Below are 21,080 nucleotides of genomic sequence, written 5' to 3'. Positions count from 1 at the left end.
TTGGATATGTCAATCATCTTCAATGAAGACCCTTCTTAATTTAGTTTTCAGTAAATCCACTTCTATGTATTTTTATACAGTTCTATGCTGTGTTATAATATCATTCAATCTTCTCTGGCTAAAAAAAAGGCTTTTGAAATAATATATTTGTTGAAGAACCCCACGTCATGTGACGAAAGCAAGCGCGGGCATTTCGGAAGTGGCCATCGAGACAGACTGCAATAACATCGGAAGGGCTCTGTTTTTTTTAAGGTATCGATATTATTTACTGTATACTGCTTTGTGAAACATATATCATCGTCAGTTTTTCTAACTGTGAAAATCAAAATATATTGCTATTCATCTGTCAAACTGAAGGTAAATAAAGCCACTTTGACTTTAGCTAGCTAGCTTATCTTTGAGCTAACGTTAAGTTGTTGGTCATGAGTGACCAAGTCGTGTCTGAACTTCTGACTGCTGTGATGGGTCTTGTACAGTCCATTTTTTCTTTCTTGAGAATTATTATATTTTTTAATATTTGTATATTTATACGTGTGTATGTTCGGTTATGGGTAAGTAAGATTATATTTAGAATGGTTTCTGAAGTATGTGACAAACTTTTCAATGGGTGTGTGTGTGTGTTTTCCTATTTGTGACATGCAAAGTAACATGCAAGATTCACCTTCAGTTAGGCCTTCACTTTGTAAATATATAATAAGTCGAGCTTGCTATAATGTCTTGCCCATCTGCTTTAGGATAAGGGAATATCTCTGAAGTGTGTGCCAAGTTGACATAAGCAGTCATGCTGGATGGGGCTCAGTTTGTTGAGGCGTTGTCACGGTTGGGTTACCCACGGGCGTCTGTGCTGAAAGGTACCGAGTTCGACTGGTTATTTGACACCGCACCAGATAACCTGCACCTTTTACGTGTCGTCTGCAACCGCCTGAACCGCACAAATGTTCTAACGCCAGAAGAACTGCAAGCGTACAAGGCACTCCAGGAGTCCGGGAAGCCCATATTGGATGAGGTGACACTGGCTGAGCTGCTTAAAACCTGTTTGCCTGTGGATGGAGGTGTAGTGTCGCAGGGTTGTTCTGCGCTGTGTGGAGGGGGAAATGTAACAATCGAGGACCTCGAGACTGAACTTCAAGCTCTCCGCAGTGAGAAGCAGCTAAAACAACGCAGACTCAATAAGCTGCAGATGTTGGCTACAAACTGGAGTGCAAACTGCTCTGCATCCCAAACACTGCTGCAGGAAGGAAGCTCTGCAGTAAAGGATGCCAACTCTGCTTTGGCAACTGAAAACGCATGCACCAACTCGGCTGTGGAGAACCTGTCAAAAGAGACCACCAAACTCGCTGGCTTTTTCCAAACTGACCCTCATTACCTAAGAAGTAAAGATAGAGCTGCCCCACCATTAGTTGCTCAACCAGGGACCCCAGTGCTCCTCTCTCAGTTGTCTCTAGAGCCTTTCCTCCAGCAACAGGAGCAATTCACCAAAGTGTTGACTGCCTACACTCAGCGTCAGTTCTTTCAGGGCATCTCAAACATGACGGAGACTTCCACATTCAATCGCTGCCAGTTGACCAATCTGAGCTGTTGCAGTGAGCATGAGGAAGAAGAGGATGAGGGACTAGTGGAGCTCAGGAAGAAGGAGATGGCACAGCTGCAGTGGGCATACATAGTGGCACAGTACCAGCTGGTGAAAGAGAGGGCAAAGGAGCATGGCGACAAGGCAGCAAAGGAGTGGCTCGTCCAGCGACTAAACAACAGCACAGAGGTGAATTTTCATTAAAATGATGTATGCCTATACAGTGCCATTCAAAACATTTAAAGAGTAATATATTATTGTTTGTTTCTTATTAACATGGTTAACATTTATAGCAAGTTTAATATGTATTACAATAGATAACTTTAATAATGTTATAATATAATAATATTTCACCATATTAATGTACACTGTATTTTAATCAAATAAATCCAGACTTGCTGAGCGTAACAGACATTAAAAAAAAAATGTACAAATCTTACCAACCCCAACATTTTTAATAGTAGTTTGAACTGGGTTTTAGTGATTTAGTAAAATAATTTGTTCAATAAAAGAAAAAACTATTTAAAAAGGCTTCTCAGGTCATATTTCCAACCTAAGTAAGTGTTATTCTAGAGTGTTATTATTATGCCTGAAATGCACTGTTACTTACTGCTACTGATATGTATCTTTAAACTGTAGTTATTCCTCAGCACTGTGCGGTCACTTTAAATTTGTATGTGTGAAACAGCGTCTTAACCCTGTTCTGATCGAACATGTGCCAGGGCAAATTTGTATGTAGATAAACACACTGCAAGGAGAATAAACTTTGTGTTTCAGACTTTTTTAATGATGATAAAAAGAGGAAATATTTTCTGTGTCTTGAACTGAGTATTCCTCTAAATGTTTCTCATTTTCTTCCTATCGTAGTCTCTGTGCTACTTACAGGTGAAGAGGCTTGAGCCTGATCTACGCTCTGAGATCCTCTCAATTCAGTCTGAAATTCAGTCCCTTATGTTAGACCCAGTGCGCTCTGCTTTACGAGACTGTGCCTTCCTCCTTAATATCCCCGTGGTGCGTGGTGACCTCGCTCTTCAGTTAGCCAGGCAAAATTACTACACCTCCAGGCAAACCGAAGTTCGTGACCAGCTTCTCCGTCAGAAGGCCTTCTTCGAACTTGTGCATCTGGCCCAGGATGCAGAGCTCCTTATGGGGAAGAGGGTGATGAAACAGCTTGATGAAATACTGAAGAGGCTGGAAGGAGAAGCAGAAGCTGCTGCTCAGAGAGAAACCAATCTGACACAACCTCACTTAACTCAAGTGCCTTACCTGGGTTCTGATGTTAAACAACAGGTCATCAGCTCCAAGGACACAGCCTTTAGCGGGTAACCTCAAAATTACAGTTTTGTACTTTGAAATGCAGGTTGAGTTTGTAAGACTATATCTTTATATCTATATGTTCATCCCTCAGGTTGCTGCAGATGCTTGAGTTAGGTAAAACCCCCACGGAGAGAGAGGATCCATTCCAAACCTATGGTAGGCTGGAAACAGCAGCCTTTAAACTACAGCAGGATTTGGTCACCGTACAAGAGGCTTTGGATGGGGCCAGACGAGAGCAAGACTACACTGGAGCTCGGTTAGAAAGTGACCAAGATGCGCTCGACCAAGTGGCATACTCAGACATTGTGCAGCCTCTTCTGAGGCCGCAGGTATGTGCTATAGCCACACCTGCACTGGAGCTCTGCCCGCATGCACAGGTATGTCTTTCTGTTCTTTTTTTCTCAACCTCACCGCCAATTTCAACATCATTCCTCGTGAATTCCAAGAAATGTGAGCAGATTAATCATCATATTCTTTACTTATAAAAATCATGCACCTTTCGGTGGTTTTTTTTGTGTTTTTTTATGCACTGTGTTTTATATTTATCTGCTATTTTAAGATTATGGTCCAGAATAACTAAACTGGGCAAATTAGAGTGAGACCGGAATCAAATCAAAGCACTGATGGGAGTGAAAAATTTTGCAGGTGATCTACTGACAATGTTCAAGTGAAAGAACACGAACACAGCTTGCTCATATCCATAATGACCAACGCAATTTACCAAGAGTGGCACAAATTAGTATAGGGTCGCAAACAAGCAGAGCCAGAGATAATCAGATTCTGGTAATCCACTAACGATACAGGACCATATTGAGCATAATGGTTAAGACATGCCTTTTTGGATGTTCAATAATTGACCATTTTAAAATGCTAGTAAATTACTGCAAACATCTGTTAATTTAAATACTGTCCTCCCTTATATTTTGTGTCTGAAGGGGAAATGGAGGGTTTGCACTGACACAAGCTATTAGTATATCTGTCCCTTTGTGTTTTCACTCTTAGTGAAAAGGTTCAAAATTGTCTGTGGCTTCTGTTTTCTTTCCTGTCACTGCACGTCCTGTCTGTAAAACACAAATGATTGGACTGTGATGTTTCTAGTCCTCTGAAAACACTTTTCTCCTGACACCCATCAAAAGCCTTTTAACAAAGTTAATCTAAAATAAGTTTTTATTAAAAATGGATCTAAACCATCTTGGCTAGGTTTTTAGTTTGATCTATTTTCATATTTTAACCTGGATTCGCCATGAAAATAGTCATAGAAACTGGGATGACATTAAAAACATCTTTTCTTCCCTCATTGTAATGCTGAATTTAAATGTATTTATGATAATCCTATTGCAGTCAATTAAATAGGGGTCACCTCTGTACTTGTGTGCACAGAAAGTTATCAATGTTGATGAGGAGTTCATGTGATTGGGATATATGTATTTCCTTAACAGATTTCTTATCAAGCAGAACATGGATAATTTCAAGTTGTATTTAAAGTGTTAGTTCACCAAAAAATGAAATTTCTGTCATTTATTACTCACCCTCATGTCGATCTGAACCCCTTGAGACCTTTTTTCATCTTCGGAAAATAAATTAAGATATTTTTGATTAAGTCTGAAAGCTTTCTGACCCTGCATTGACAGCAATGCAACTCAAATGTTTTATGGCCAAGAAAGGTATAAGGACATAGATAAAATCATTTTTGGATGAACTATGCTTATCTCTCTCTTTCTCTCTCTCTCTCTCTCTCTTTCTTTCTCTTTCCTGCTCTTTGTCTCACCACTGTATAAACACTGTATAAATATGTACATGTACATGCCATTTTCTTTCTTTGACTTTTACTGTGCCTGTAATGCTTTATGTTAGTCTCTGTACTTGACACCTCCTGTTCTGTGTTTGACCTACTCTCTCTGTTTAGGAGCTCACAATAGTTCTAGATGAGTTGGAGGTCAAGCAGAAGGCATTGTACACATCTCTTCAGGACATAGTGGGTGACTTGAATGCCAAACGACGGAGGCTTGAACGCAGTGCCACCCTGAGGAGAGAGAGGGAACTGTATGTTTATTTCCATCTGGACCCAAGACTGCTCAGCAGGGCAGTGAGAGATGTAGAGGCTCAAGCAGGGGTTATGTAGAATCAGAATGTACACAGATCTCCTTTGTCTACTCCAGCCTACAATACAGCGGTCCCTGCTGCAAAAAAAATTATGTTATATGCAGATAAGGACATGGACCATTGTTGCTTCTGTTATGGATCTACGTAGATCTGATTTACTAATTTTATTTAATTTTGTTATCTGCTAAAAGTTAATGTTCTTTAGATATGTCAAATTTTTATGTAGTACCTTCTGTTTCTCATCATTTGCATTTGTAATTTAACAAAAGTGCTGCTCCTTGTATAAATTATGTTTTTGGTTGATTAACAGCTGTATCTTTGTGAATAAACATAATTTGTAATCTCAATGTTTGAGCAAATCCTTTTGTGTGTTTTTCAAACTTTTTATAAATGCAGTTTGATTCTTTGCTTCAATGCATTTAATGATTTTCATCATGAAAGAAGGCCACCTGAGAAACACCAGCCGACTGCGTGTATTATGTTTTGGTAGATCTGAGTTGACTAACAGACAATGGATTTCCACTCATGTATTGTGTGGTGGAAGAGTATGACAGCAGCCAGTAATTGTGATGCATGTGCACAGTTGTTACATTTGATGTCAGATTTGAATCTAGCACCTTTGCTTAGATTGCACTGCTGTTTTTCTGCATGTGTGTCTGCATGTTAAAAACAGACTAGGTGATAAGCAAATGAGATGAAGAGCTACTATACCTTTGCAGCAGTCTGAACACAGCACCTCTCTCTGCAGCTACACAGAGCCTCATAGCAGCCCTTCGGGTCCAGTATGTGCACAGAACAGACGGAAACAAAGTATTTGTATTGCAAAAATACAATGTTTGTATTGCAGCCCTACCAAATGTCACATCATTTCACATGCAAGACATTCTTCCTATGTGTCTGCTTTACCTTGGCTAGTAATGTCTGATTTGTGAACCATTTTTTTCTTGTAAACCAGTGCTGGAGTGCAGCACAGCATTCAGCCCTACTTTCAGGTAATGTACTAAGTCCTGGATGTGTTATGTCATCAGAGATGTTTTTGTCTGATTTTTCAGATCCCAATATTGATCTTCTGATTGAAAAAAAAAATCCACTTTGATTTTATAAACGGAATCTTTTTTTAGATGTTTGACATTTGATAACAATATGGTTAAGAGACATTGGAGAAGAAGAAATAGGACCGGGAAACACTACTAGGCCACAGCTTAGTCTTAACCGTATATTTTCGGTTTCTGCTTGCTGTTTTTTTTTTCTCTTTCTTTGTAATTTCAGTTAATATATATTTTTAAACATCCTAACCTTTTTAAAGCTGCAAAGAACTTTTCTTCTACAATGTGTATTCTGAGTGAAACTGTTGGTAAGAAAATGCAGCACAGGTAAAAAGTGGTCTTTAAGGGATCTGTTATGAGGGTCTCTCTGTACTCCATAGATGGCACTGTAGAGCTGTGTTATTAAAAGCCCTACATTACATTGTGGGAACAGAGAAGAAGCATCAGTCTGCATTTATGTAAAACATTTAAAAAATAAATTAAGTTTCCTTTGGGCAAAGAAGAAAAAACACAAAAAATCCCCACTGTTCTGAAGTAAAGAGCATCAGTGATGAGGAGAACAGGCACTGACAATGAATGAACTAAGCTCACACACACATAAAATTCTTTCACCTGCTTAAGGACTTATCTAGACAAAGAACACTAAATTCTAGATGTTCTAAAAATAGCATGAACATAAAAAAGCCTCAGTATCGGGTGATCAGTTATCTAGTGTGCAAGAATGTTTTGACCATGAATGCTTGGTTTAGTTTTGTTTGAACTCCTTTGAAGGTGAAAAAGCCTATTAATGAATAATGGAAGTCTCTTACTGCAGATGTCTGTTACGTAAAGAATCCCAGGGGTTGTTCAGAGGTTGAGAAGTACCACATGAAGTCTTGTCCTAGTAGTGGTAAAAGTGTGGGTGCATCAGCCTGAAAATTGCTTTAGAGAGTTTTATCAGTGACAGCCGGGGAAATGTATGTACATATTCTCTTACTGAAGCTTTCTTTCAGCTGATCTGTCTGGCACTCACAGCCACACTGTAAACCCTAATAAATTCACAGAACTCAAAAAATATTTTGCAACAGATAACACAAAAACATTTAGGTTTACATAAAATAAAAAATTACATTTCCAGTTGCCTTAAATGATCTAATTTATCTTATAAATACTGATATTTTTATAATTAGAGAGTAATTCACTCAAAATTGTCTCTATTTTTCAACTCATATAATGTGGGTATACACTCAAATTTATACTTTTGTTGTCCATCCTCAACCTAACCACAGGCTCTACTCTTCATCACAACGGCAACACTACAAAACCAACATAACAGAAACCTTTGTAAATTCTAACACATCATTTAAGTACTAACTTATGTCCCATTATGTTAATCTTGTGTAAAAACACACAAAATAACACTTAATTTCTACATTCATTTTCCATGTTTTCTGATGCAAAGCATGCTGGGAACTAGAAAACGCAATCATTTCAAGTTCACCTTACTACAACAAAATTTTGAATTTACAGAACTTATTTAAATTAAGTCCAATGAACTTTTATTATTATTTGAGTGCAATTAACTGATTTCATTTGATTAATTTCACTGTTCGGTTTTACAGTGAGGGTTGTGTGTGGAGGGCTGTCTGGTGCTGATTTAAGCTTTTTGAAGTTATGAATTTGGATTTATTTGAATGATGTTTAAATATTTTCTGTGAAATTCTTATGTTAATTAGAGCTAGTTTGAACTTAGATGTCCTCTTCTTTAACTCTACTTGCATTTGTTTTAACTTGCACAGGCTGGTGAGATGAAATCATTTCTAAACCATCTCTTTACTGTTTTATCAGTTGACTCAAGTGATCTCAAACTTGTCTCTCCTATACAATCTAACGGTGGAACTGCATAACAGACTTCAGGGGCTGGATTCATGAAACATTCTTAAGAATAAAAGAGATTAAGATTGTTCTTTTGCTGTAGCAACTACAGCAATTTTTTTTTACAGTGCATTAAAACACGTATTTTTGAAGTGCAATTAGACAAACTCAAATGCACATGAAAAACTAATTGTCTCCATAATGTAAAGAGTTTCCAGCTTTCATTGATGAGTCATTGTTGTGGTCGGTGTTGCTTCAGAGTGATGCATGGCTTTCCTGTAGTCATTCGAATTTGGCTGCACCAAAGCGTCAAAGAGCTTTGTATAATAACACTGCTTCAGGGTGTGTGATTCACTGTGTGTGTGAACTGATTAATTAGATTTTGTTCTGACACAGAGAGCAGGAGGGATTACATTTGTGTGTTGGAAAACGAGATCCCAGCAGCTGTACACCCAGAATGTGTGATTATATGCATTTGTTAATGCAGGTCTTGGCAATAAAGATGACCTGCTGCTCCGTGACCAGTGTGAAAGAGTGTCCGGCCAGTTGACTGGCCATTGCTGTGTTGCAACTGAAGACTGAGAATGTGAAATTAATTGATCTTGACTATCCTTTGTTGTTTTTTGCAAACTTAAATGTTTGCAAAAATGTATCTGATGGATAGACTTGAAAGCTTCTAAGAATATGTTGAGGATAACAAACCAATCCTTAATTTTAGTAAACTATTTATTTATTTATTGTAACTTTATTTGTTGAGCCCTCTATCATGTTTGCCCCTCACCTCCTTCTCTCTGTCTCTCTCTCTCTCTCTCTCTCACACACACACACACACACACACACACTCATCTTGAGAATATTCTATACTCAGCACAATACTGTCACCTCTCTTCCCTGGCTGCATTATGGATTAGGGAGATCTTTCTGAAGTGCTCTGTCAACATTTCATCAACACTTTGCATCAAGTTAAGTTAACTGGAGTCCGATCCTTTCTAAATTAATATCTGGAATGAATTTCCATGGGCTTTGGCCTTTAAATGAGGAAAGCACTTTCATGTTCATGCATGCATATGTTTTTATTTATTTTTTTATTTTTATTTAATGTTTTTGTGTGTGTGTGTCTGTGTGTGTGTTTTTACCTCAAAATGTTTAATCAATATATTATAACATTCAGATCTGATTTTTAAATGCAATGGCCACACCACAAAATCTAGTCAAAAATCGATGAATTAAAGCATGATAATCTCTTACATTCAGATTGCTGTCAATATTTCCATTTCATTAAAACCTTGATTTCACAGTGATGCTAATATACATTTCTACATTTCGTTTGGTTAGTTTTAGTTTTTATTGCGCCACTTACCTCATGAATCTGTGTTGATAAATGTAGGCATTGGACTTTACGTTAGCTAAACAGCAATTAAATACTAATTGGCATATTACATCTTCTTAAAATATATACATATTTTTTACAAATCTTATTATTTGTGTAGGTGTAAAACCAAATACCAGTTGCCTATGGAGCAGCTGCTAAGTTACATAATAATTTCTTCAGCTTTAAAAACTTCCACCCACCTGATTTCGACAGACCTGCAGGTCCCCTGTGGACAGTGATTTTCACACTGCAGATAGAGCTCTATCTATAAACTGGATTTGATGAGTCACTTTACGAAGAAAAACATCAGGTCTAAAACTAAAAAATGGGTCAGGTGTTTTATGCATGTGTGTACTGTTTGTTTATCTTTCCACCTTTATGTTTTCAAGGGGAGCATGCAACACAACAGAGAATCCTCAACAAAGCCTGACTGCCCTAACAAAGCTTATTCTGTTTCTCCACTACAAACAAGTGCACATTCATTGAGCATTGAGCTGAAACAAAAACATCATACAGCAAACCAGGCTTTACAAGCCAAAGTAACCCATTAAGAGTCAATGAGATGTACGTTTGTGTTGTTATTTTCACAGTGCCTGGTTTGATGTGCTGTAAAGCAGCAACCGGCAATGTTAATTGGTTTTCTGCATGGGGCTCCATTTCTCTGTTTATTAAGCTTTTGCCACACAACACAAACAGTAGCAGATGAGCAGCGAGAGGAGAGGGCATGCGGCAACCGTGTGCTAATGAGAGAGAGAGAGCATGCAAGGGACATCTTACTGTGGTTTCTGTTGTCTCACAGGCTTTGCTAACATCTGTGCCTCAAAGCGTCAACACATTCTGTCTTGCTGCATTTTTTTCTAAAGCTGGGCCACAGGGAGGAATAGTTATACTTAGATTTCAGTCATTTGCCACAGACTGCAGCAAATCACTTTGAAGAGCTCAAAATGATGACTGATTTGTAAGGCTTTGAGGATAATTCAGGCCCTGTCTATGGTGTTTGACAGGCCATTAGCAGGTTAGTGAGTTAGTACCCACCGTCAGCATGCTATTGCAAAGTATTTGCAGTCGTTAATGGTGTGTATTCTGAACAGTGCATGAGGGTGTGTTTAAGGCATCTACTGTATCTCTTACTCCGTTTCAGAAACAGCAGAGGCAGCATGTTTCGCTGTTATCATGCCAACAGGGTGCCGCTGTGGGATAGCAGTGGATCTCGCCCATCCCCGGTGTTATTGAAGAGTTTGTTGCCATGGAAACTGCACAGAAACACACAGAAGGGTGTAGAGTAGGGGGTAGTTTCACTTGAAAATTGATTGAAATATAATGATGCTACTACAATGACTCCCTAACATAGAATTGTTAATATCTTTGAGAAAGGATGTTTTATATGTAGTGTTTTTTTTACAGTCTGTGAAGGTCTTTGAGGAACTGGTTGGTTAATTCTATTCTTACATTGCTCAATTAATTAATCGTCCAATCCTCTTTAACCTCTGAATCAATATAGCAGATTCTCTGGCTTGTTACTGGCCCACTGTTAGTGCCCCACCTCTAGACTCAATGATCTAATGAGTTTGCACACACAAACACACACACACACTCACTCCATATCTCCTCTGTCAGCTTCAACCCCCTGTTGTGTCCATTAATGAGCGTCCAGCACCCCTGTGTGTAATAATCATCTTCTATGTGGGCGTTGGTGTGTATTGTGGTAAAGATGAAGTAGTTGTAGTGATGCAAAGTCTCCAGCAGATAGCAGCAACCCTGAATATTAGAACCATTATACAGGCTGTTGACAGAATTATTATATTTAAAGTGTTTCCTTTTAAGTAGATAACCTTAAAGGCCAGCAGGTGCATTCCCACTGGAGCAGCTTAGATGTAGATGTTTATTATTTCACTTGTCTCTCAGTTTAATTTTTTTTCTCTATAGCTTGTATTCTGAGCTGTTGTAGGGCTTTCAAACCAAAATTTATTCAGACACTTTCAACATTTCACACATTATAACAGTTTATTCACTTTAGTTTAGAAAAAGTTAATAAAATATGCCTAGAATGCAGGGTTAGACTGTGTCATAAAAAATCATCTTGATAATGTCAGATAACACTTAAGCAAAACATGGTCAGGTCAAAATGTCTGAATCATTTTTGTCTGATTTCTGGATGATTTCTGAAGGATCATGTGACACTGAAGACTGGAGTAATGATGCTGTAAATTCAGCTTTGCCATCACAGGAATAAATCACTTTTAAAAAGAGAAGTTGTTTTTAATTGTAATAATACATATATTACTGTTTTTGCTTTAAATGTGAAAACGAAACTGTTTTGACCCCAAATGTTTTGAATGCTACAGTATATTTATAAATTAACCTAAACTAATAAATGCTGTAAATAATTGTTCATTGTTGGTTCATGATAATAAACCTGGGGGAAATTACCATTTTGACCAAATGTTGCATCAGGGAATCGGTGCAAGACTGACCAAACTTCCACTGACAAAACATTCACAGTACAGTAACAAATGTTTATGCACACTCATATATAAATTCAGGCCTTCCCGTGTGATGGTTGCACTGAAACACACACACTTCCTCTACCACTCACATAATTAAAGAGGACCTGACTCAACAGCTGCAGGGAACTGAAGGGTGGCGTCTGTGTGTTATAAATATTGATTGTGTGTGTGTGTGTGTGTGTGTGTGTGTGTGTGTGTGTGTGTGTGCGTGCGTGCGTGTGTGTGTGTGTGTGTGTCAGCAGTAACAGAAGGAGCTGACCCAAGCTGCAAGGCTTTTTTTTTTTTTGGCCTTGTCATCTGTCTTTGCACCCCAGGGTGATGCCAACATTGTCACTCACTCACCACACACTATGACTGGACTCAGTATGTTACACAGTCATTTGAAATCACTGTGATGATTGGTGGACAGAAAGAAAGAGAGAGAGAATGAAAACCTGAGGATGGATGGAAAATCCATCTAAACAGAGGCAGATGAGACCAACAGTAAGCGTTTGCAATGAGCAATAAACTGTTACCACGTCTGTAACGGTGAGAGCAAGAGATAACTTTTCTTCTATCACTGAATGTGTGTTTTAATACTGGAGCAGCATATGTTCAGGAGGGGAGAGCCCTGCAGGGTGGAGATCAGCCTTCTGTCACCCTGGCAACGCTTCTGCAGTGCCAGCACTCTGTGTGTGTGTGTGTGTGTGTGTGTGTGTGATGGTTTAATTGAAGGGAAGTCCTGTGCTGGAGGTGATAGAAAAACAGAGAAGAACAGTGGGTGGGTTTGTTGCACCACTGAGGCAGTGCATATTGCAGTGCGCTCTGCAGGTTGATCGTATTTTGTAGGATATTGACTCTGGGCTATCAGTCCCTGCTGTCAGAACTACGAGTATCACGCCCCCGGTGATGCTTGTTGGTCGAGCTGAGCAGGCAGATCTGACAGATCATGCATCATCCAACCCTTCACCCATTCTTTGTGAACCCTGTTTGAACATACTGTATTCTAATGCCTCTCATTCAGAAAGTTATGCACATGCACATATCTTGTATATTGGTTTGTTCTTTCTTGGGGGACCAAGTAAAGTCTGACATATAAAATTATAGTAAAAAAAATCTTATGTTTTGAAATAAAATAGTTTATTAAACCATTAGACATACAATAAATAAAAAAATAATAATCTTTTTTTTTTTTTTTTTTTGAGTATCATATTTGAGACATCAGGCTTTAATGGGTCATATATGATATAGGCAAATATGGAGCTTATACACAAAGAGATGAAAGAGATGAAATTCTGATAGCTTATAATGTAAAGCAGTGAACGCTTACATAGCAGATTACTTACATAAAATGCATATAAATAGAAGTTGTCACTCTATATCTGCCAATAATATGTCTGCTTTAAGCACGTCGCAATATCTGCAAAAGCATAACACAGTGCAATACAATGATGATTCGGATTCGGGAAATACAAATAAACATTCCTCAAAACTGATGTAGCTTCACACTCACATTTTTATATATATATATAATCAAGTAAACTTAAACTACTTCAGTTTGGTAAATATTCATATTTAAATATTACTAGCAATATAAAAGTTATTCTTTTGCTAGCTTTGTAAAAATCAGTAAAGATTTCACAGCAATAAAATGTTAACAACGACCTGATCATTGAAATTTGTTTGAAAAATACGCCTTTTAGTAGACATGCAGGGTTTCAGGATACTTTTGATTGTTGATCATTTAGCGACCTTAGAAATTAGCATATAAAATATGACACAGTATATGGTTGTTAACAAATTAAAAAGCATTGTTATGTGTGGGCCTTTTTTGCCATCTTAAACAGGCAAAAAATGTAGGGTGGGACTTGATTGGAACTTTGTGCTCGTATGTGAGTAAGAGGTTTCTGTAGCTCCCCCTCCACACACTCATTCGTCCCCCCACACCCTTTATTTCTGGTTCTCCACTTCTTTTTGCCCTCGCTCCCTCTCTCTATTGAATAATTGATCAGCTGAGCTGTTGGTGAGCAATGGTGTGTGCTTCAGTCTGAATTCCACAACCTTCGCAAAAAAAACCTGCCTTGAGACTGAAGAATGTGTGTAAAGAATGAAAGAACTGAACAGAGAGAGAGAGGGGGGGGGGAAATGAGATTTACAGAGAGGAGACAAAGCAGATTGCTCTCAAGCCTTGACTTTCAAAGAGTGTTTTTTGTGCTGGTGTATGTGTAAGAGTGTTAGTGTGCCCTTGTGTGTGTTTGTGTGAGAAAAGCATGGCGAGCAGCATTTTCTTGCCCAGATTAAGCCGGATTAGAGTCGGAGTGAAGCGCTGAGTCAGGCCTGATCTTCAGATCAATACCCCTGTGCTCCTCCCTCTGCGCTTTCCTCCATCTCTAGCATTATTTACTCATTCTCCTTTATCTCTCTTTTTCCCCATCTTCGAGTTTATGTATCCAATCAGTCTTTCTCAACATTTCAGTGTCTATGTTCAGACTGTAATTACCTTGAATGGTCTCAAATAAATAATGAGTAAAACCTAATAATAGAGAAGTACAAAAAAAATGTGTTATTGTGTTATTACTATGACTATTTGTAGTATTACATGGCCATATACCAAACAAATGGACACAAATATTGGATTCATTTGAAATAATTGTCTTTTGTGAAAAGAAAGGTTACTTGGGTCAATTACACTTTTTAGCATCTTGCAATTGACTGTGCAATGCTGCAACTGACCAATCAGAATCAAGCGTCCCAGAGAGCCATGAAGTAGTAATATGACCAACAATATATAAGAAAAGAATAATCTGTCCTCTTCTCTTGCTCTCTCATGCAGAGACTCTCTAACTCTCTTTTCGTCTCTATTATTTTTACTGTAGATCAATAGAGCTACTTAAACAGAAACAGAGAGCCTCAGCTGCTATTAAAAGCTCTTCTCTTTCCCAGACAACCAGCATCTATCAAGCCTAGACAACAGATTTACTGCACACAATAACCTGAGATCAGCTAATGTCGTTCCTACACACATGCTAAAGACTGCAGCACACTGCTGATCTCGGACAAGATCATATCACCGATACTGCAGTTCTCACAGAGATGTAAACACAGGGTGGTCAATCATGTGAGGGTAAGAATGCTGACCTAGCACCATGTTCCAATTCACATTAAATGTAAAAAACTATCAATTGATCAGCACCGGTATTTGAAGATGTTTTATGCAGGCAGGGTTTTAAATGTTTTAGTAATGAGTATAGATTTATAGCTGTAATGAAGCTGTAATGAAGCACTGGGAGCAGAGAGAGTAACTGACCTTCCTACCAGCGATCTCCTCTCATTCAGACAAAAACCTTTTACCTACAGACTCTTTTTCTTTCTCTCACACACATTGTGCATGCCATCGCTTCCTTTTGGCATGTTCTGTCTCTTTGCATCATTGTCTATCTCACACACATTTTATAAGTACTGAATAGCTCTCTTCAGATCCTGAGAGTTAATTTGTGCTTTAAAGGGTGGTGTTGGCGCAGTGGATAAGACACATGCCTTTGGTGTGAGAGACCCGGGTTTGAATCCACTGTGAGATACCAATGTGTCCCTGAGCAAGACACTTAACCCCTAGTTGCTCCAGAGGCGTGTGACCTTTGACATATATAGCAATTGTAAGTCGCTTTGGATAAAAGCATCAGCTAAATGAATAAATGTAAAGATGTAAGTTGTCTACACTAGTTCTGTCCTCCAGAGGAAAAGTGGGACTAATGATGGTTTTTCTACCAACGTCTCATGGCACCCCTCCACTTTAAGAGCATAAGGCCAGGGTTCTGTTTCAGATCTAGAGACTAGAGATGTCTGTCAGCAAAATAGTTCAGATTTCATGTTCAAAGAGCTGTCATGACCTTACCAGATTAATACTTTATTTTTCTTATCTTATTGGTGTCTTTCGTCCCTCTCTAGTCAGTGGCACCCCAGGAAATTTTAACAGGGGTGGCCAGATGAGGCCACAGTAAATTTTGGGGTGGCACATTAAAATAAAGAAAAAGAAATAAGGGTTTGCAATATAGACAAAAATTGTGCTATTGTGCAGATGTCTTATTTCTAATTGTGCTGACTCCTGATTTTTTTACTTTTTACCTTTACACCATTGTTTCTGAAAGTGTGCACCATCTTTTAGGTCAAATACTTGCATGCAGGCAGAGGGTACTGCACGTTTTTTCACTTCATAAACTATTGTGAATTTACATTCTGCATTTAAATTAATAGTACCCACTGCAAATCATCCTATGGGTGGCCACAGGGGTGGCCAGAGTTTATACAGGGGTGGCCGTGGCCCAAGAAAAATCTGTAAGAGAGACAGATCTCATTCATTTACTGATTGGACAGACACCTCTGCACTATGCTTTTGCGGCCCCAATTGTCATTTTTTGAAGTCTGCATATTTGTCAAAGCCAGGGCTAAATTTAACCTACTCTTTGTGTTTTGGTATTGGATGTGAGAGAGACCATGCTGTGCTTTTCAGGGTGACAGAGTCAGTATGAAAACTGGGTATTTGTTTTTGGACTACATTTAACAGTGTTATTCAGTTTGTAGTGTTTTTAAATATTAACTTTAAGTCAGCATCAGATGCCTCCTTGAATACATTGCTTCTGTGATCTAGTCACTTAATTTGTATTTATAATGTTTCAGTCAAAATTTCAATTCAATTCTCAATAAATTAGAATGTCAAGAAAAAGATAATTTAATTCAGTAATTCAACTCATTGTGAAACTCATATATTAAATTCAATGCACACAGACTGAAGTAGTTCAAGTGTTTGGTTCTTTTAATTGTGATGATTTTGGCTCACATTTAACAAAAACCCACCAATTCACCACCTCAACAAATTACAATATGTCGACATCCCAATCAGCTAATCAACTTAAAACACCTGCAAAGGTTTCCCGAGCCTTCAAGATGTTCTCTAACAATCATTGACACCCTTAAGTGTAAGTCACAAAAATTAATTGCCAATAAGCTGGCTGTTCACATAGTGCTGTATCCAAGCATGTTAACAGAAAGTTGATTGGAACAAAAAAGTGTGGAAGAAAAAGATGCAGAACAAACCGAGAGAACCGCATCCTTATGAGGATTGTCAAGCAAACTGGATTCAAGAATTTTAGAGAACTTCACAAGGAATGCACTGAGGCTGGGGTCAAGGCCTCAAGAGCCACCACACACAGAAGTGTCAAGGAATTTGGCTACAGTTGTCGTATTCCTCTTGTTAAGCCACTCCTGAACCACAGACAACGTCAGAGGCATCTTACCTGGGCTAAGGAGAAGAAGAAATGAATTGTTGCCATTGGTCCAAAGACCAATTTTTTTTCACATGATAGTAAGTTTTGTATTTCATTTGGAAACCAAGGTCGAACTTAAGTTATTAGATAAGTCCAGTGTTAAGTTTCCACTGTCTGCAATGATTTTGGGTGCAATGTCATCTACTGGTGTTGGTCCATTGTGTTTTTTTAAAACAAAAAGTCACTGCACCTGTTTACCAAGAAATTTTGGAGCACATTTCTTCTGCTGACCAGCTTTTTGAAGATGCTGAGAAATGTACTTTTCAATTTCCAGCAGAATTTGGCACCTGCCCACACTGCCAAACGTTGGATACAATTTCATTGTGATGAGTTGGGTGGAATGATGGAAACAAGGCTTGGCTTGGCTCCCACAGCTTTCAGCCCTGCCCCACTTGTCATAAAAATGTTAAACTTTGCTAACATTAAATAATTTTAGTTTGTTCACTCAAATATTTTGAGGCAATAAGTTTCCTCATGCTTTGAGTATTCTTAACTTATCAAGTTTTACATTGTGTGATGTCCACTTCGCAGGCCACTTACGTTCAAATAGAACAAACATCATAGCCATAAGAGAAACATACAAAATGTGCAGCAGTGGGGCGTGAGGAATGGAATCTAGAACCACTGCTCTACACTTATCAAAATGTGTTTGAATCGTCAGTGACAAATCCTTTACATGTAAACGTACTCACAGACTGTGAGTCAGAAAGGCCGGCATTGTACGACAACAGTGAAAAACAAAGTTCTTCACAAACACCTTCTTTCATTTTCTTCTTCCCACATCGTAACATAGAGATGTCGGGGCGTGTTAGAATGAACCATTTTAGGGGGGCGTGGTTGACTTTTAACTTTTTTAAAGAATATCTCTTTGGATTTGAGACTTTAGTCTTTGCAACTTTACAGATCTTCTTTATGCACCAAGAGCTTTTAACACTCCAAAGAGAAAGGAAAATCTGAACTCGCATCATATGACCCCTTTAAGGACAAATACATGATGTGTCCGGTTCACCTGGGTGTGTGTTTGTTTGTTCTGACAGCACTTAGTGTGTGTTTGTGAAGTGTGCCAGTGTGTTGTTATATAACGGTGTCACAGTAAGGACAGCCTAACCTGCAGCAGAAGAGGCCAGCCTCCAGACCCTATGGCAATAGCATAATAACAAACTCGTTCTGGCCCACAAGCTCGTCTGCTGGCGGGACAAAAAAGTTACACAAACCCTCTGAACTCTCTGTCTCTGAGAGATGGAGACACAAGGGAGTAATGTGAGATCACTTAATTGGTGTTTGTCTCTTTGATATTTTTCAGCCTCAGGAGTACTCATCCACATTATATGTTAGTTGACTTGAATATTTAGTGTGTGTGTGTGTGTGTGTCTGCGTGAGGGTGGTTCAGTAGCATTGTCAGTTCCTGTTCCTGTGGTGGTCCTGTCACATCCAATTGTGCAGTGTGCCCGGATGTTTCCAGAAAGAGAACAGAGAGACGCTAGAAAGAGGACAGAGTCATCCCTCGTTCCCTGCTTATCTGGTGGCCTCTATGGCACAGACTGAACTCCCCTATTTTATCCCCTGGATCTGTCCTGAGCCTTCAGGTCAAACCATAATATTTCACTTTATCCTTTCATATCAGGGCCTTTTTAACAAAATCCATCATTCTCACAAGGCCTTGCAAAAAAATTTCTAAATTAGCTAGTGCTTTTTCCGTATTGTAGCTTTTTATTTCTTTATTTATTTATTTATTTTTTGTATGAATACAGACTGAGAGAAGATTAAAAAGTATGGGTGAGATAAATGGGAGCAGGATTAATTCCATATGAGAACCACAGTTTAATTGTCTGTGATAGTCAGGATTTTTACAATCAGGTAACTTAGACTCATCTTTATGGATTCATGTATTTGCTGGTTGTATTGTAGCTGTTAGCTAAGACTAAAACAAAAATGTAATTAACAAAGTTAAATCTTCAATAAAACAAAATATAAATACTAGATGAAAAACTTACAGAAGTTAGATATGTTGCCTTGTCAACCGACTGAAATAATGTAAGTGCCAAAATCACTAAAACTGAAATTAAAAAATGCTAAATGTATATATTAAAAAGCTCCCACACAGTATATTTGATTAACCTAATATATATATATATATATATATATATATATATATATATATATAGATAGATAGATAGATAGATAGATAGATAGATAGATAGATAGATAGATAGATAGATATAGATATAGATATAGATAGATAGATAGATAGATAGATATTTATTATTATTATTTTTTGTGTTTTATTTTTATTTTTTATATATATCAGTTACATTTCTGGTCAAATCCATCATACAGGGAGCTTGCATCTGTGATCAGGGAAACAGATCTATCTGGTATTTGTGCATGCTGTTTATGATGGTATCGATTTTGTATGCCTATGTTTAGATCATCTTTTCATTTATAAATCAATGTGGGACTATTTTTGCACTAAAACCATACTCATATAGATGGATCCACATCTTTTCAATATATCTTAATTTAGCTTGCTCAAGAATAAAATAAACCTGTTCTTATAAACACAAATATCTAGTTTTGAACCATAGAAAAAAATGTGTCACTGAAGGGTCATAAGAAAACTATATGACTGTTGTTGCTTTATTGGACTTTAACTAGTATTAAGGCTTTAAAAAAAATTATGAAAATAGTTCGTAAACCATCTTACACCGCTTATTGAAGAGTGTGCTATTGATTTTCCAATCATTCAGGTGATAAAATGTGTACAAATATCAGACACTAAAGATACTGTCACACTCGCAAAAATTTGGATTCATTTTGTGAGCTAAAAAGGTTAATTGTCTTTAGTGTAGCACTGAATGAAGCCTGCACAGACAAGCTCCACTCACATTTTCATCAGAAAAAGTATAAATCTTTCTGCCATGGCTGAGAAGTGAGGTTTTAAATAGAAATGCCAAATATTAAACCGTAATTGTAAATCTGTACAGGTGCTCAGACAGTCTACAGTATTTTTTAGCTGGTCTGTGCACATTGATTTGCTGACTTCATGTGTTACATACAAGTTCTCATCTGCAACCTTCATTGTCTGAAGTAAAAAGACACAAAAATCCTGACACAAAAATGGGAAGCTAGTTCAATTCAATTCAATTCAAGTTTATTTGTATAGCGCTTTTTACAATACAAATCGTTACAAAGCAACTTTACAGAAAATTATGTTTCTACAATATTTAGTAGTAGCTAGTAGTTTGTGCACGTTTGACAGGATTTTAGAAAAATTAAAAAATTATAATAATACAAGACGTAGTCAGCTAGACGATGAACTATCAATATTAGTAATTAATAGTTATTATATGATGCAGTCACACATTTAGCAATAATTGTTAGTTCTACCAGAAAGACTCGGGAGATAGAAGAATGTACGAAGCATACATTTATTGACAGCTCAGCGAGCACAATTATAAATTTCTTTGGCGGAAGGCCCCGTCCATGGTTCGTAATCCGAGGGTAGCGAATCTGCATTTCCTGACTGAAGACGAAGGCAGGGGCGCAGCAGACCCCCCTGGAAGGTAAGGACAGGACCATCCTGGTGGTGGTGGGGAGGGTGGAGGTTGTCGCGTCGGCATCTGCGAACTCAAACATGTGTAAGTACGATCTTTTATACAGGAGTATAAAGACGTGATTGGATAATGATGAAGGTAATTAGTGACGAAGTGATTGAGTCTTCCTGGCAGAACTTAGGCTAAAGCTTCCATTTCTGTTTGTTGATTCAAGGTTAGCATCATCTGGGGTCCTCTGAGGGTCAGCATCATCTCTTCTCAGGTGTCTTAGTCCAGGAATAGACTTAATGTGACAAACTGCTTTAAATTGCTGTAAAGGGAATTCAGTTATGGTGATATGGGTTTGTACTTAAGGCTTATCAGATTCATCTTAACTTAAATTGCTGCTGTTGTGTTTCTAGCCATCATGGTACTGGAAAAGGTCAACAGTAGCTTATTTAAAGAAGCTCATTTAGAG

At 38.0% G+C, this 21,080-nt stretch overlaps 1 protein-coding gene across 4 annotated transcripts; it reads left to right on the top strand.

Moving 5' to 3' along the window:
• Window positions 1-67: 67 nt before the first annotated feature.
• Window positions 68-5,337, top strand: LOC128017126 (HAUS augmin-like complex subunit 3). 4 transcript variants are annotated; one of them, XM_052602348.1, is made up of 5 exons: window positions 68-252; window positions 735-1,759; window positions 2,438-2,892; window positions 2,979-3,216; window positions 4,794-5,337. In XM_052602348.1, the coding sequence occupies exons 2-5, from the start codon at window positions 782-784 to the stop codon at window positions 5,007-5,009; spliced, it is 1,887 nt and encodes a 628-aa protein (XP_052458308.1). In that variant the 5' UTR covers window positions 68-252; window positions 735-781; the 3' UTR covers window positions 5,010-5,337. The 4 variants fall into 4 exon arrangements, with proteins under 4 accessions (XP_052458308.1, XP_052458306.1, XP_052458309.1 ...); XM_052602346.1 differs by having other exon boundaries at window positions 84-252; window positions 2,979-3,264; XM_052602349.1 differs by having other exon boundaries at window positions 100-357.
• The last annotated feature ends 15,743 nt before the right edge of the window (window positions 5,338-21,080 follow it).

The sequence above is a fragment of the Carassius gibelio genome, chromosome A7 (assembly GCF_023724105.1).
Source record: "Carassius gibelio isolate Cgi1373 ecotype wild population from Czech Republic chromosome A7, carGib1.2-hapl.c, whole genome shotgun sequence".
In the NCBI taxonomy this organism is placed as follows: Eukaryota; Metazoa; Chordata; class Actinopteri; order Cypriniformes; family Cyprinidae; genus Carassius; species Carassius gibelio.
Note: the sequence above shows the minus strand (reverse complement) of the source record. Positions and strands in the feature narration are given on the sequence as shown.